At 34.2% G+C, this 16,815-nt stretch overlaps 1 protein-coding gene across 2 annotated transcripts in view; it reads left to right on the top strand.

The window, feature by feature from the left end:
- EXOC1 (exocyst complex component 1) overlaps positions 1-15,362 on the top strand; it is a 57,802-nt gene extending 42,440 nt beyond the window's left edge. For both annotated transcript variants that reach the window (XM_065877431.1, XM_065877432.1), the window contains 8 exons: positions 2,082-2,245; positions 2,881-2,988; positions 4,289-4,365; positions 4,894-5,122; positions 8,648-8,831; positions 10,713-10,912; positions 13,361-13,555; positions 15,210-15,362. In XM_065877431.1, the coding sequence (XP_065733503.1) occupies positions 2,082-2,245; positions 2,881-2,988; positions 4,289-4,365; positions 4,894-5,122; positions 8,648-8,831; positions 10,713-10,912; positions 13,361-13,555; positions 15,210-15,362 (1,310 nt within the window). The remainder of the gene's footprint in view (positions 1-2,081; positions 2,246-2,880; positions 2,989-4,288; positions 4,366-4,893; positions 5,123-8,647; positions 8,832-10,712; positions 10,913-13,360; positions 13,556-15,209) is intronic.
- Positions 15,363-16,815: the final 1,453 nt, after the last annotated feature.

Here is a 16,815-nt window from a genome sequence, read left to right as displayed (position 1 = left end):
ACTAGACTACAAAGCTACAGTAATCAAAACAATATGGTACTGGCACAAAAACAGAAATATAGATCAATGGCACAGGATACAAAGCCCAGAGATAAACCCATGCACCTATGGTCAACTAGTCTATGACAAAGGAGGCAAGGATATTCAATGAAGGGAAGACAGTCTCTTCAATAAGTGGTGCTGGGAAAACTGGACAGCTACATGTAAAAGAATGAAGTTAAAATACTCCCTAACACCATACGCAAAAATAAACTCAAAATGGACTAAAGACCTAAACGTAAGACCGGACACTTATAAAACTCTTAGAGGAAAACATGGGAAGAACACTGCTTGACATAAATCACAGCAAGATCTTTTTTGATCTACCTCCTAGAGTAATGGAAATAAAAACAAAAGTAAACAAATGGGACCTAATGAAACTTCAAAGCTTTTGCACAGCAAAGGAAACCATAAACAAGACCAAAAGACAACCCTCAGAATGGGAGAAAATATTTGCAAACAAATCAACAAAGGATTAATCTCCAAAATTTATAAACAGCTCATGCAGCTCAATATTAAAAAAACAAACAACCCAATCCAAAAATGAGCAGAAGACCTAAATAGACATTTCTCCAAAGAAGACATACAGCTGGCCAAGAAGCACATGAAAAGCTGCTCAGCATCACTAATCATTAGGGAAATGCAAATCTAAACTACAATGAGTTATCACCTCACACCAGTTAGAATGGGCATCATCAGAAAATCTGCAAACAAATGCTGGAGCAGGTGTGGAGAAAAGGGAACCCTTTTGCGCTGTTGATGGGAATATAAATGGATACAACCACTATGGAGAACAGTATGGAGATTCCTTAAAAAAACTAAAAATAGAATTACCTTATGATCCAGCAATCCCACTACTGGGCATATACCCAGAGAAAACCATAATTCAAAAGGACACATGCACCCCAATGTTCATTGCAATAGCCAGGTCATGGAAGCAACCTAAATGCCCATCGAGAGACGAATGGATAAAGATGTGGTACATATATTCCAATGGAATATTACTCAGCCATAAAAAGGAATGAAATTGGGTCATTTGTTGAGATGTGGATGGATCTAGAGACTGTCATACAGATTGAAGTAAGTCAGAAAGAGAGAAACAAATATTGTATATTAATGCATATATGTGGAACCTAGAAAAATAGTACAGATGAACCAGTTTTCAGGGCAGCAGTTGAGACACAGATGTGGAGAACAAACGTATGGGCACCAAGTGGGGAAAGCTGTGGCGGGGTGGGGGTGGGATGGTGGTGTGCTGAATTGGGCGATTGGGATTGACATGTATACCCTGATGTGTATAAAATGGATGACTAATAAGAACCTGCTGCATAAAAAATCAAATTAAAAAATTAAAATGTATATCTGTAGTTAATGATGTATGTATTATATTTTAGTTGTATTTTAAATATAACAAATTTTCAGGGTGTTTTTTTTTTCTCTTCATTTTGTTTAGTTTTTAAAGAACTTTAATCAGTTTACTTACTGTAAAAGCAGAGTTTCTGGGTTCAGGAGTGTATTAAGTTGAATCGTGTGTAATTGACTTTTTTGGTAGGGCAAGATTAATTTGATATAGTTCCACCTAATGTGTTGATTTGATGTGGAGGTGAGTAATTTTGGGATATGGCAGTGTTTTTTGGAAATACAACTGTCATGTTAACTAGTACACTAGGGGGCCAGTGACTTTCATCCATAGTCATGTCGTTTGAGTGGGAAAGAAATCCTCATCTACTTTAGTCTAGAGAAATCATCAGGCAGCTTAATCTTTATGGTGAGACTGGACGGGGCATAATGTGATCTTTAAGATCTTGTTCAGTCCTATTCTGTGATTCTGTATAGTTTCACTACTCTTTACAGTATATTCAGGAATAGGACACAAATGTTAATGAAAGAGAAGGACAGCCTACAATCTCTCCTCTGTGGTAGATTCGTGCCCTAACTAGTGTGAGCCCCAGAAGACCAAGACAGTAGAAGATAGCCCTGATTTATGCTATGGATCTTTTATTCATGAAGTTCACAACTTTTAAAGTTGTATTATTTCTTAGGTCTTCATGGAAGTTCCGGGAAATTAACTGGATCTACTTCTAGTCTAAATAAACTCAGTGTTCAGAGTTCAGGGAATCGCAGATCTCAGTCATCTTCCTTGTTGGATATGGGAAACATGTCAGCCTCTGATCTTGATGTTGCCGACAGAACCAAATTTGATAAGGTAAAATAAAATAACAAGTACTTCTTAAACATTACTATTAGTTTTCTAGCATCAGTTTGTTATTCCTTTAATTGTGTTCAAAGATTTGGGCTCCGTTGGCTCTTTTAATTAACCATATCTTACTTTACAGTTCTGAATCTGAAAAAAATATTGTCACATGTCAACTGAAATGTGATTTATCAATTAAATGACATAACAGTTTTATTAAAGTTTGTTATAAATCATAAAGTGCTTGCAATCATAAATCCAGTTATTTGAGCAACTACAGAGTAAAGAGGAAATAGCTGTTATGAAGCTAAACTGTTCTCTGCAATGCATTAAATAAGTTTAAAAAGTTTATCTCGTAAAGCAATTATACTCCAATAAAGATGTTAAAAAAAAAAGTTTATCTCTGTGTTCCTCTTTCCAGATTTTGAGTAAATAATTGTTGTGAGTTTTATTTTAAGTGTGTTCTGGCCCTGTTATGCCTTGATAATACTGTATTGTCCTTTTGATCTTGAAAGTGTTTGCTTTGGGGATTCTATTGAGATTATAGATGAAGCATCCCTGGTCCCTGCAGAAAAGTAATTAAATGTGGAATGTTATTTTAAGCACTTTTGTTCAGTTCTTTGTAGGATCATTTTGGTTTTCTTCAGATCTTTGAACAGGTACTAAGTGAACTGGAGCCCCTGTGTCTGGCAGAACAGGACTTCATAAGTAAATTTTTCAAACTACAGCAACATCAAAGCATGCCTGGAACTATGGTATGGCTCACATTTATTTATTGGCTAGTATTTATGACCTGTAGCATAATTAGCCTAATTAATATATTGCCACAATTTCAATGTCAGAACAGAAAAAGACAAAATTTATAATTAAGGATTTTTAAAATACATTTTGCCATACAAGATACTAAAAACAGTGATACAGTTTGGGCATCTAATCTAATATTCCAGACTATTTTAGGCCTAAGCATTGTCTAAATTAGTAAGGGGGGAGAATGTCTGAATTTACTTTGCCAAAAACTTTTTTTTTTTTTTTGGCTGTGCTGTGTGGCATGCAGGATCTTCCCGGAACAGGGATGGAACCCAGGCCCCGTGCAGTGGTAGTGTGGAGTCCTAACCACTGGACTGCCAGGCAGTTCCCACAACAAAACATTATTTAAAAAACAGTTTTAGTAATCATCAAGAAAAAATAGGATTAAAAAAATAAAAAAGATGTTTGCATATATATACCATGGTCTTTATAAAAAAGAAAGTAAGAAAGAAAAAAAAATGTGGAGGCCTCAAATCTGAATCTTATGGCTTTGTTACTAACTAGCTATGAGTCCTTAAAGCAATTATTTAATCCCTGTTTTTCCTCATCTGTGCAATAGGTATAATAGTACCTACTCATCATGCCTCTCTGATGGCATAAGTGTAAGAAAGTAAAATGAGAGATTTGTAAGAATATTTTGAAGAACTTAAAAGCACAGTGCAAATTGAGTGAGTTTTTTTTTTAGATTAAGGTCATCTTAAAAAAGAGAACCAACATATCAAAAGCAGGCCTAAAATGAATAACAAATTAATTATTTTAAATGGTTAGGGATTTGTTGTTGTAGGTGGTCCAGGTAGTTAATATGTTTACTCGTTAGCTTCTGTAAGAACTTTCGATAGCATTTTTTAATACCAAAATTTTATTAAAATGATCATTGAGATTTCTTTAATTTTTAAAATTCTCTCTTGAAAGTTGTTTCTGGATGTTTTTGTTGAGCTGCCTTTCCATTCCCATGCTTCCTCTGAGCCTCCTCAACCTTCTCTCTCCTTTCCCCTCATTGCACACACACAAAGACAACTTCTCATGCCACAGTAATTCTAAGATAAAATCTAAGAACATAGCACTTCCTGAACATTCTTAAACAGCATCCTAAATTGTATAGTTTTGTCGGTAATATTGCCTTTAAAAATCATTATTTCTCATAATATATTCTCTCCTAGGAATTTTAAGACTGAGCAGGCTATTGCTATATAAACTAGTCAAATTGTTGGTCTTTTATTATGTAAAGTACCTGAATAATTTTTGCAGACTGAAGCAGAGGACCTAGATGGAGGAACGTCGTCACGGCAACATAATGTTGGCACACCACTGCCTGTTTCATCTGAGTATGTGTTTGTTACTATCTGTTGTTTATTTTGGAAAAAAATAAACTTTAAATTGAGCAGAAAGGAGTGCTGCTCAGTGAAGAGTTCACATGACTCTCCATAACTGACAGCACTCAGAGCATCAGCCTGTGTGCCCAGTGTCTTATCGAACATCTTACTGAAGTAAAATTGGTCCTATTTATGGCTCTTCGGCTCTTTTTGCTATAGCAATCACAGAAATGCAATCAATTTTGATATTTGCTGGTAGGAAGTAGCATTTGAATTGCAGTGTATTTCTCAGAACTCACAAAGTACATTTCAGAACCCAGTTTTACAAATGACCAAGTTACTTTGAGTGATAAAACTTCACTTCAAAAAAATATGTTTATATTGGAAACCACTATAGGATAATTAGTTCATCATATTTGGACAGTGTTAGTTGAAATACCAAATTTTAGTCATTTTATGTATACCCAGGGGATAAAGTTGAAGATGAATACACCTGAAGCTTGTAATAACTTTTCTATATTTTGTATGTTTTCTGAACAGGAAAGATATGATTCGCCAAATGATGATTAAAATATTTCGCTGCATTGAGCCAGAACTGAACAACCTGATTGCGTTAGGAGACAAAATTGATAGCTTTAACTCCCTTTACATGCTAGTCAAAATGAGTCATCATGTGTGGACTGCACAAAATGTGGACCCTGCTTCTTTTCTAAGTACTACATTGGGAAATGTTTTGGTGACTGTCAAAAGGAACTTTGATAAATGTATTGTAAGTTCTTTTTTTTGTTTGTTTTTTAATAACTTAGAATTCTAATCGTTGCAAAAAAAATGTATTTAAACCAAGAGATTTCCAGCTTTCCACTGTGGGATCTACTGCCCAAAGCCTTGAAGCAGAGTGTTGGCTACAATTTACATGAACAGAGCTAGTTGGATGGTGCTGTGCCATCTAGTTTCCCATCCACACTGTGAATCTTGGCAAGTTCTGGAGTAGGTGGCATAGAGGCAGCAGCTGCATAAGAGATCCACTAAGTAACTGAAATTTCAGTTGACTATTAATGACCATAGATTTAATGAAACAATTGAAACTATCACTTGAATTTATTGTTTTGCTTCTTTTAATATACTCCAATAAGATAATTAATAACTGGATTATTTTAATTGCTTATTTAAATTAGTTTATTAGTTTAATAGCTTTAATTAATAATCATGTTACTTTATTTTAAGAATTGTTCTTATGTTAACTTTTGGCAATCACCATTTTCCTCCTTCTAATAGGGAAAAAAGATCATTAACTTTTTTTTTCTGTTAGGTTTTGGTAAGCTTGTAGGTATGAACTGGACTGGGCCAGTTTCTAAAAAGAAAGTTTAATTTTATTAATATATTTAGTATATAAAAGTGGATATTTATTATCTGAAATTTTCTACTATGTAACCTCTAAGTTAAATCCAGCTTTTGAATAGCCATAGAAGAATGGGAGAATAATAAAAATATTAAGGGCAGTTAAAATCCATATTATTTTTTATACTTTCTAAAAATATTTATTGAGATTCTAAAAGTTTAAAAACAGTCTGTGTCCACTGTAGAACCTTAAATGTCACCTCAACAGTCTTGTTAATCCTCCTTCCCTACCAAGTGATTTCACTTGGCATTTGAAGTATTATGAAATTTAACCATTTAAGGCTTATCCTCTTCCCTACCCTGCCTTCTCCAGAGGTGATGATAAACCTGGAAGGTCTGATTGCAAGCTGATAGCCAAAAGGAAAAGGAAGAACTACCAAAGGCTAAGATAATGAGTCCCATTTAACATAACTGGAACACTGAATCATGAGGATACTATATATTTACAGAATATGAAGGTTCTGCTGCTTTTATCAGGAAAATATAACTTTATATAATACCTCTCAACCCAATAGAACATAGTTGTTGAAAGCATAAGATGTAGTATCAGGTAGATGTAGACATGGGTTCAAAAGAAGTGCTTAGCACATTGCCTGGCACAGAATAAGAGCTTACTAATGGATCACTTACAATGGTGGTGGTGATAATAGTACTAGTAATTAATAATAGTTTATTAAAGAATGTTCATGTTACTCTCAAGAGCGGGAAGTGAAGAAATTAAGCAAAATTAACCTAGACAAACGTATAAACTCATTTTCTCCTAAATTGCGTGTATTTCTAAAGGATATACCTCTTATCACCAAAGGGAGAAGGATGGTTCCTTCTGCTGACTGTCATCACTCTCTGTTTCTTATTTTAACTCACATCTTCTCAGTGTCTGGTTGATTGTGTTTGCTCAGTGTTACATGTTTTGGTACATGGGACAAGATCAGAACCTAGGGCATAATGAATGGGTAATGAATGGGTCTTTGTGTATTAAGACAGAAACATGAATGTCAGATGACTGCAGAAAGTGGAATAGATAGCACCTGAGTTTGGCACTTTCATCTGGTGGCCAAGCCCAAACTATTCTTCAAGGAACAGTGCTAAAAATGTTAGCCTAGCAAGAACCAGAGATAAAATTAGAAAGTAACTGACACATCAAGTACTACCAAGCTGGACTTTGCAATCCGGTACATTTCTTAGCTGCATTTAGTTTGCTTTTCAGGATTCCTCACACTATAGTGACGTGGATTTGCACTCTTAAACCTTTGAAAATGATAAGATTTGGCTGTCTCATCATTGTTTATTCTTGCCTTCTTTGTCATAGATTAATTAACCATATAAGCACAGGTTTATTTCTGGGCTCTCTGTTCTGTTCCATAAATCTATGTATGTGTTTCTGTGCCAGTACCATACTGTTTTGATGACTATAGTTTTGTAGTATAGTTTGAAACCAAGGAGCATAATACCTCTGGCTTTGTTCTTCTTTCTCCAGATTGCTTTGACTATTATGGTCTTTTGTGTTTCCATACCAGTTTTAGAATTATTTGTCCTAGTTCTGTGAAAAATGCCGTTGGTATTTTGATAGGGATTGCATTGACTCCCTTGATTGCCTTGGGAAGTATGGTCATTTTAACAATATTAATTCTTCCAGTTGTTGAGCAGGGTTTATCTTTCCATTTGTTTGTGTTGTCTTCAGTTTTTTTCACCAGTGTCTTACAGTTTTCAGAGTACAAGTCTTTTACCTCCATAGTTAGATTTATTCGTAGGTATTTTATTCTTTTTGTTACAACTATAAATGGGATTGTTTTCTTAATTTCTCTTTCTGATGGTTCCTTATTAATATACAGAAACAAGATTTCTTTGTTATCTGCAATCTTGCTGAATTCATTTATTCTAATAGTTTTTTGGTGGCATCTGTAGGATTTTCTATGTATACTATCATGTCATCTGCAAATAGTGAGAGTTTTACATCTTCCTTTCCAATTTAGATTCCTTTTATTTCTTTTACTTACCTGATTGCTGTGACTGGGACTTGCAATAACATATTGAATAAAAGAACAATTACTTTTCTAATCCACATGTCGTATGGTTTTCAGGTTTTACCCCCAAAACCTCAACACAGTGAAATTTTAGGTAAGAGTTGAAAATGATCCAACACCACTTGGCAATGTAATTCTTACTGTGAATAGATCTAGATAACCTGAGAAGTGCACAGAACCGTAATTGAACCCAGGGATCATTTTGAACCCAAGTGTCTAGATTCTGTCTATATGAAACATCCCTTTTGCACTTTGTCACCATCATACAGAAGCACTTTGCTTACAAATTTAGAATAAGTAACTAATAGATACATGGAAAATGATATAATGCAAATCCATGGTAGAAATGCCTGTTCTCCTTCTCTGTCCTCATACCCCAAAAATACAGAACTTCTCTATCCAAACAAGTTTTAGGCTGCTATGATTTGGAAGTAAGCTATGGTTCTCAAACTTGACTGCATAGCCACCAACCAGAAATAATCTTGAGAAATCCCGTGTGTGCTCTGATATCTGCTCTGCCCCAGAATGGGCAATCACTGTATACTTATCTTTTGTAAATGATAAAAATGTTTATTGGTTGTTTTTACTTTAAACAAAGACCTGAGGTTCACAAGCTTTGATTGCATCTTGTTTTAAATAATTTGTATATTTTTTTGACTTTATTTTCTTATGTAAAATATATGTACTTTTTAATCTGTAGAAATAGTTTTTCTTAGTTATCCGTATTGTATTCATCTTTATTTAGTAAACATTCAAAATGTTCTAGGTATTAAATTATGTCCTGTCTCTATGATGTATACATTTGCTTTAAATTATATGCTGTTTCTAAGTTGCTTGGCTATTTTTCTCCCTTGCGTTCTGCCTATCTTTAGAGTAACCAAATAAGGCAAATGGAGGAAGTAAAGATCTCAAAGAAGAGTAAAGTAGGAATTCTCCCATTTGTTGCTGAATTTGAAGAGTTTGCTGGACTTGCAGAATCAATCTTTAAAAATGCTGAGCGTCGTGGAGATCTAGATAAAGCATATACTAAACTTATCAGAGGAGTGTTTGTTAATGGTAAGCTTTTGTTACATTCTAAAGAATTTTTTGGTTGGTTTTCATTATTTCTGGTAAGTTAGAAGTTGGGGACAGATATGTTCATTATTTTCCATGTTCTATAGTCTTTTTTAAAAGTTTTCTGAAATTAAAGATTTCTTAAATTTGAAAAATAAACAATACATAAAACCCATTTGTATTCACCAGGAACCACTTATATTTTAGGGTTCATATGTGCTTATCACTATGCAAAATTGAAATTCATTGTTTAAACACAAAAAGTGATCTCCCGGATTACATTGCTTTTTAGCAAGAGTCTTCCAGAGATGATCAGCAGTGATGTCTGTGTAACCTTAAACAAATCAATTCACTTCTTTAGGCTTGTTTTCATATGTGTCACATAAGGTAGATTAATGCTAAAATACTATAATTCACCGTCTTCCTATGTCAGATCACACAATTAAGTTACAGAAACAGTGTGGATGTGTTGTTTAATTTGAAATAAATGATCTGACTGCATCTATTCAGGAATTTTTAAAGCTAAAAGATTGACAGGAAATGGAATGATCTCACCAGTTATAGATAACATATTTTCAGTGGAAACAGGTTTAGGGGAAAGATAGATAAATTATATGATTGAATGTTTGTATGGTTGATAGTTCGTTTAAAATTCAAAGTAGCTTTGCTTTTTCTAATTGTAAAGTAATATATGCTCATTACATACCCCCAAATATCAGCAAACTGATTTTAAAAATCAAGAAGAAAATAAGGATAATTTGTAATCTAATCATGCAAAGATAACATTTAATTTTTTCCCTGCTAAACTTTTGAGTATATCTCTCTCACTGGTGTATATGTACATATTGTGTGTGTGTGTGTGTTCTCTAATTTAAAAAGTTTTATCATACCTTACACACTGTTTTGGAACCTACTAGACTCTGTACTTCTAGTGTCTTTCCTTGTCTATTAATATAGATAACCATAATCATTTTTAATGATCGCATAGTATTCCATGTAGCATTATTTATTTACCAGATCTTTTGTTAATAGGCATTTAGTTTGTTTCCAGTTTCCTCCATAGATTTCTGTATACTTGTCCAATAATTTCCTTAGGATCAATTATTAGAAATGGAATTACTGGGTCAAAAATTTTGGGTCTGTGTTGAGGCTTTTGCCAAATAGCCACACAGAAAGATTATACCAGTTTAGTGCTTTGAGCATTTGGTGAAAGTTTCTATCACATCTGCATCAAAGCCCAATATTACTAGGTATTATCAATCTTTTTATTCTTTGTAAACCTGAAAGACTATAAATCAGTTTTGTTTATGGTATGTTTTACCATGCAAGAGCTTTCAAATTTTATTTGAAATATTTATTCATCATATTTATTTGTCTTTCTCTTTATGATCCTAAGTTTTGTGCCATTATTAGAAAGTTCATACTATCACAAAATTATTTCTTTAATTTACTTTATTTTTCTTAGTACTTACGATTATATTCATTTATTTACTTGCTTTTAACATTTTAAGTACTTGAGCAATTTAGAATTTGTTTGTCTGAAAGATGTGAAATAAGAATCCAAATTTAGTATATTCAAAAGGACCAGCTAGTTGTCCTAAACATTTTGAATAATTCATCATTTCCCCACTGATTTGAAAAGCCACCTTTATTCTATACTAAGTTTCCATATATATATATATATTTGGGACTGTTTTAGAATGATTTTTCATTAGGTTTAGGTAGATGTGAAAATCCTTCAATACAGTATATTTTATTCTATTAAGTCCAGAAATGTGCTTACTTCTTAAACTTACAAATGAAAAAAATCCTGTAAATTTTTCCTAGCTAAATATGGTTATACTTATATCAGGATGTTATATGTTTTTTCTGTTTTCATTTTAGTGGAGAAAGTAGCTAACGAAAGCCAGAAGACGCCCAGGGATGTAGTCATGATGGAAAACTTCCACCATATTTTTGCAACACTTTCTCGTTTGAAAATCTCATGTCTAGAAGCTGAAAAAAAAGAAGCCAAACAAAAATACACAGATCACCTTCAGTCTTACGTCATTTACTCTTTAGGACAACCTCTTGAAAAACTAAATGTAAGTATATTTTCATTCAGTATATATTTCCTGGTTTTGAACATGTGTACATATGAATAACACAATAGACATATGTTTTAAATTTGCTCATATATTGATGCGGGAGGATAAGGAAGGAGAGACTCAGATACTTAAGCTGCCAGTGTGCCAAGACACTGCTAGATGTTTTATATACATTATTTCTTTTAATTCCTATGAACAGTGATGTGGAGTAAGATGGTATTATCCCCATTTTACAAACAAAGAAACTGAAAGTAAATGAAAAGTTATAATAACTGGAAAGTAGCAAAGCTGGGGGGTGAACCGTAGATTTAGGCTTTTCCATTATACCAGACTCTTATTTCTTACCTCATAAATGGCTAACCTTTATCCCTAGTTCACATGAAGATTTTGAAAACTTTATCAAGATAAAAGGAAAACCAAAAATTGTTTGGTTCGTTGCCTTTTCTTTTCGCTTCTTTTCTTGACTTCTCATTCCCCAGAGCAAGTCTGATCATTAAAAGTGAGAAATGAGGGACTTCCCTGGTGGTCCAGTGGTAAAGAATCCGCCTTCCAATGCAGGGGTCATGGGATCAGGGAACTAAGATCCCACATGCCACGGGGCAACTGAGCCCGCATGCCACAATTACTGAGCTCGTGCACCTCAACTAGAGAGCCCGAGTGCCGCAAATTACAAGAGCCCACGCGCTCTGGAGCCTGTGCGCCACAACAAAAGAGCCCGCGTATCACAAATAAGACCCAACACAGCCAAAAAATAATAAATAAACAAAATAAACATATTTAAAAAGTGAGAAATGATAGTTTTAGAGAATTGTGCAACATAGTAGAAGCTTAAATAGACCCTTCTAACTAACTTTGTCCACAGTATGATTAGTCATCTTCTGTAAGTTTTTAACTTGAAATGAGTCAAATAAAAATTATGTATCTGTTGTCAATAATTCAAATAATTGTTTTGATTAAAAGACATTTAATCAGATGCAGAACCAGTTCTTTCTAAAACTTAAGAACAGACAGATATTCCTTTAGGGTAGAAGGTTGGTCTCAGACCTAAAGCCTGCATAATACTTACCTGCAACATAGAGGCACTTCCTTTGAAATCAAATTTAAAGCAGAAACATTGATAGACCCCTTATTATTTAACATCGTTATGGAAGATCTAGCCAATGCAATAAGACCGAAACATAAAGATATACAAAGGAGAGTCAAGGTTATAATTACCTGTATATAATATGTTGGAATTATTTTATCTGGTAAAGTAATAGGATTCAAGATAAATATATCAAAAAATAGTTTATTTCCTGTATGTTATAATAACCAATTAAAAGTCTCTGTAGAAACAAAATTTTAAAAGTACCAGGGATAGACTTGTCAAAAATTACTGTCAAAAAATTAATAATTTATAAGAATAAGTAATTAATAATTGCTAAGAAAATTTTAGAGAAAAGTAATGACTGGATTTGGCTTGTCGGTATTAAGTCATATTGTGCTCAAATAAAGACTTGCCAATCAATATGCATATTAAAAGACCAATTATAATTAAAAGACAACCTGAGGAGAATATTTGTAACACCATGCCAGTATATTTAATCTAAAAGATCTTTTTAAAATCAATGAGGAAAGCACTAAGACCTCAACATATAAATGGGCAAGGGTTCTGAATGTACCACTAAGCATCTGAAAAGCAGGTTAACTTCATTTATAGCCAAAGAATTGTGAAATAAAATGACAAACTTTTTTCACTTTTTAAAGTGGCAAAGATTTGTTTTTTAATTGTGCTAATGCTGATGATAGTATGGTAAGATAAAAGTCTCATATTACTGTTGACAGAAATATAAACTGATTGATATATAAATATAAACTTTTCTGGGAAGCAATTTGTGTATGTATATGAAGAGTCTTCAGAATGCTTAACAATTATACTCTATAATTTCTAGAATTATAGTGTAGAAATTTATGCTGGGTAGTAATCAGTAATGTGGGTAAATACGTATAAAAGTTATTTGTGACAACTGTATTTATAAGAGTTTGTTTTTTTTTTTGATGAGTAGATTTTTCCAACTCCAAGAAAAAAGAGTGAAAAATATTAAATACCCAATACTGGAGGAATGAATAAACAAATTGTAGTTCAGTCATTGGATGGAACATTATGCAGCCATTAAAATGTATACTTTGGGAAAACATATAAAATATTAAGTGGAAAAGCAGCGTGCAAAATTATAATCTCATTTATGTACTCACATCAAAAGACTAGCAGGAAATCTAAAATGTTGATAGTGGTTATCTCTGAGTGGCATGATAATAGCTGATTATTATTTGATCCTTTATATTTTCACACATTGTCTGATTTTTACATAATGAATATATACTATTTTATAATCAGATTTTTTTTTTAATTTAAGTGGTAATGAAAGCAGTTCTTAGCCATTATTTCTTTCCATTTCCTCAAAGCATTTCTTTGAAGGCGTTGAAGCTCGGGTAGCACAGGGTATAAGAGAAGAGGAAGTAAGCTATCAACTTGCATTTAACAAACAAGAACTCCGAAAAGTTATTAAAGAGTATCCTGGAAAGGAAGTAAAGAAAGGTCTAGATAACCTCTACAAGAAGGTTGACAAACATTTATGTGAAGAGGAGAATTTACTTCAGGTATGCTTTAGTTCTTTGAACCATCCTAGATTGCACATCCTTACATATGTCGCTTTTCTCCAAAATATTCCTCTAGAAATACTATGCATTTTCTAATTTTAGTGTAGGAGGAAAGTTCCACAAGGTACAGACCAGATTAATGAATTGTGAGGGGAAGAAAGGAATAATATTTATATAAGTTTATATGACTATTCCTGTTTATTTTGTATTTCTTTTTTATTGTTTTGAGGCATTAAGTTGTTTTTCTTTTGTTTGGGGATGGGTTTTTTCGTTGCTTTTTTGTTTTGTTTTAGTTTTGAGGGTGGCAAGGAAATGGAATGGTGTATAGTACAGTGGAGTGATTCTGAGCATAGGGGTTGGAGCTGGAAATGGTTTCATAATCTGGCTCCAGATAAAGCTTCATGGTTTGGGGCAAATTACTTCACATCTCTGAGCCTCAATTTCCTTATTTGAAAAGTAAAAATAATACCTCTCCTGTATACTGGGCACTACTATTACTGTCATTGCCATTTTATACATGAGAAAATCAAAGCTTAGAGAGGTGGAGTAATATGACCATGATCCTATAGCTAATGAATGGTAGAGTCAGATTTAAACTGCCAACTGAGCCATCATTCTTTATAAGCCATACTAAAAGGCCCAGAGATGAGTGAGAATAATTCTGATTTTAACACCATGGAAGGCTTCATGAAGGAAAGCATTTGTGTTAGCCTCTGAAAGTCAGATACTAACTTAACAGATAAAGTAGGAGAAGTGGCCTTCCAGGTGGATGAAATACCATGAGCTAAAAGATGAGAAGCAAAAAAGTGTAAGTAAAACTTTAGTAAATAGTCTTAAGTTGTCTATTAGGAATTCAGGGTTTATGAGATTTAGGGTTTATAAGGAAAAATCCCCTCAACTGGCAGATAGGGATGATTTCATGGTACCCACCCTCACCAGGTTGTCATGAGACTTAAAAAGGATAATGTATACATAAAGCACTTTGTACTGTGCTGATATGAAATAAGTCAATAAATATAACCTATTAATATTAGCTATTATGTCAATGTGTGTATCAGATTCTGTCTTGATAGTTGTCTGCATCGTGATTTCCACTTCCAGATTATAAATTCCTTTGATTGCAGATGATTGGTCTGACTCATCTTGGTGTCCTCCATGGCATCAAGCAGTGTTTTGCATCATCAATTTTAGATAAAGAAATTGTTAAACTTTCATATGAAATGAAATTTAGGCATTCAGTGTTGCATTTCATTTAATCATTAGTCTTAGTTTCATACATAGTTGTGCATATCCTCATCGGTGTTGGATATTGGAGTAAATATAATAACAGCTAAACGTAATGAGTGCTTACTGTGTCACACTGTTCTGAGCACTTTACGTGTATCCACTCATTTAACCTCACCTGCAGCTTGTGAGGAAGGTATTATTATCATTACCCCAGTTTACAGATAAGGAACTTGAGGCACAGAGCAATGATGTAATGTACTCAAGGTCACAAAGCTTATAAGTGGAAGGAACCAGTTTCTATCTCCAGAATGTATGTTCTTAACTATTATTCTAAATCCTTAGAATATATCCTGACATTATTTCTACATACTTGACTGTATTATTTCCATTCATAGTTTAACGACTCTTATTTTCATTTTTATTATAGGTGGTGTGGCACTCCATGCAGGATGAATTTATACGCCAGTACAAGCATTTTGAAGGTTTGATAGCTCGCTGTTATCCTGGATCTGGTGTTACAATGGAATTCACTATTCAGGACATTCTGGACTATTGCTCCAGCATTGCGCAGTCCCACTAAACCTTATAAAAGAAGAAAAGATAAATGAAAAAAGCACTCTGAGTACACCAGACACTATTCAAAAACATCAAGCAACCGTTTTGAGAACCAGACTTAAAATTTTATGTATGAATGTCAGATAAATGGGTAATACCATACCACAAATATTCAAAAGCGAAAGTACCAATCTATGTGGCAGTTTAATTTGCCCAATAGGTTGTGTACTAAAAGCATTATCTCGGGCTTCCCTGGTGGTGCAATGGTTAAGAATCCGCCTGCCAATGCAGGAGACGTGGATTCAAGCCCTGGTCCAGGAAGATCCCACATGCCGTGGAGCAACTAAGCACGTTTCCCACAACTACTGAAGTCCGCACACCCTAGAACCCATGCTCTGCGACAAGAGAAGCCACTTCAATGAGAAGCCTGTGCACCACAACGAAGAGTAGACCCTGTTCGCTGCAACTAGAGAAAGCCCACATGCAGCAGCGAAGACCCAACGCAGCCAAAAATAAATTAATTAATTAAAGCATTTATCTCATCATAAATGCCTTTATCATTTTTCCAGACTGTCCAGGAAATTTTCCTGTATTGCCTCGCTTCTTATATTTAAGAGTGGTTATCCTGGGCTTCCCTGGTGGCGCAGTGGTTGAGAGTCCGCCTGCCGATGCAGGGGACACGGGTTCGTGACCCGGTCCAGGAAGATCCCACATGCCGCAGAGTGGCTGGGCCCATGAGCCATGGCCGCTGAGCCTGTGCATCCAGAGCCTGTGCTCCGCAACAGGAGAGGCCACAACAGTGAGAGGCCCGCGTACCGCAAAAAAAAAAAAAAAAAAAAAAAAAAAAAAAAAAGAGTGGTTATCCTATGTGTAATGCATTGGGAGTTCTTCAGCTTTCACTAATTCAGTATTGCTTACAAATGTAACTACTAAAATTTTGTATAGAACTTTTTCCCTCTAACTAATGTATATATGGATAGGGATCTTGTGATGATCAGTTGTAAACTTGGAATTTGAGGATTATGTGACTCTGTGTAGCAGTGAATCTAAAATACAGAAGTTTTCAAAAAAATTAAAATTTGGTAGTATTATTCTTAGATCTATCATGCTATCATTTGTATAAAAGCAAGTTCTTATAAAATCAGTATATAAAAATGAATTACATGTCCATTTACCATAAACCACTTAAAAGTATAATAATAAGAAAAATAAAGGCATTTATAATAGCATTAAAAACATTTAGTATTTAGGACTAAGTCTAATGAAACATGTGCTGTGGACTGAACTGTGTCCCCTCAAAATTGCTATATGGAGGCCCTAACCATGCCCTGCCGTGTGACTGTATTAGAGATAAGGCCTTTAAGGGGGTGATTGAGGTTAAATGAGGTCATAAGGGTGGACCCTGATCCAGTAGAACTGGTACCCTTATGAGAAGAGACACCAGAGCCCTCTCTCTACAATGTGAGGACACAGCAAGA

The sequence above is a fragment of the Phocoena phocoena genome, chromosome 5 (assembly GCF_963924675.1).
Source record: "Phocoena phocoena chromosome 5, mPhoPho1.1, whole genome shotgun sequence".
Lineage (NCBI taxonomy): Eukaryota > Metazoa > Chordata > Mammalia > Artiodactyla > Phocoenidae > Phocoena > Phocoena phocoena.
Note: the sequence above shows the minus strand (reverse complement) of the source record. Positions and strands in the feature narration are given on the sequence as shown.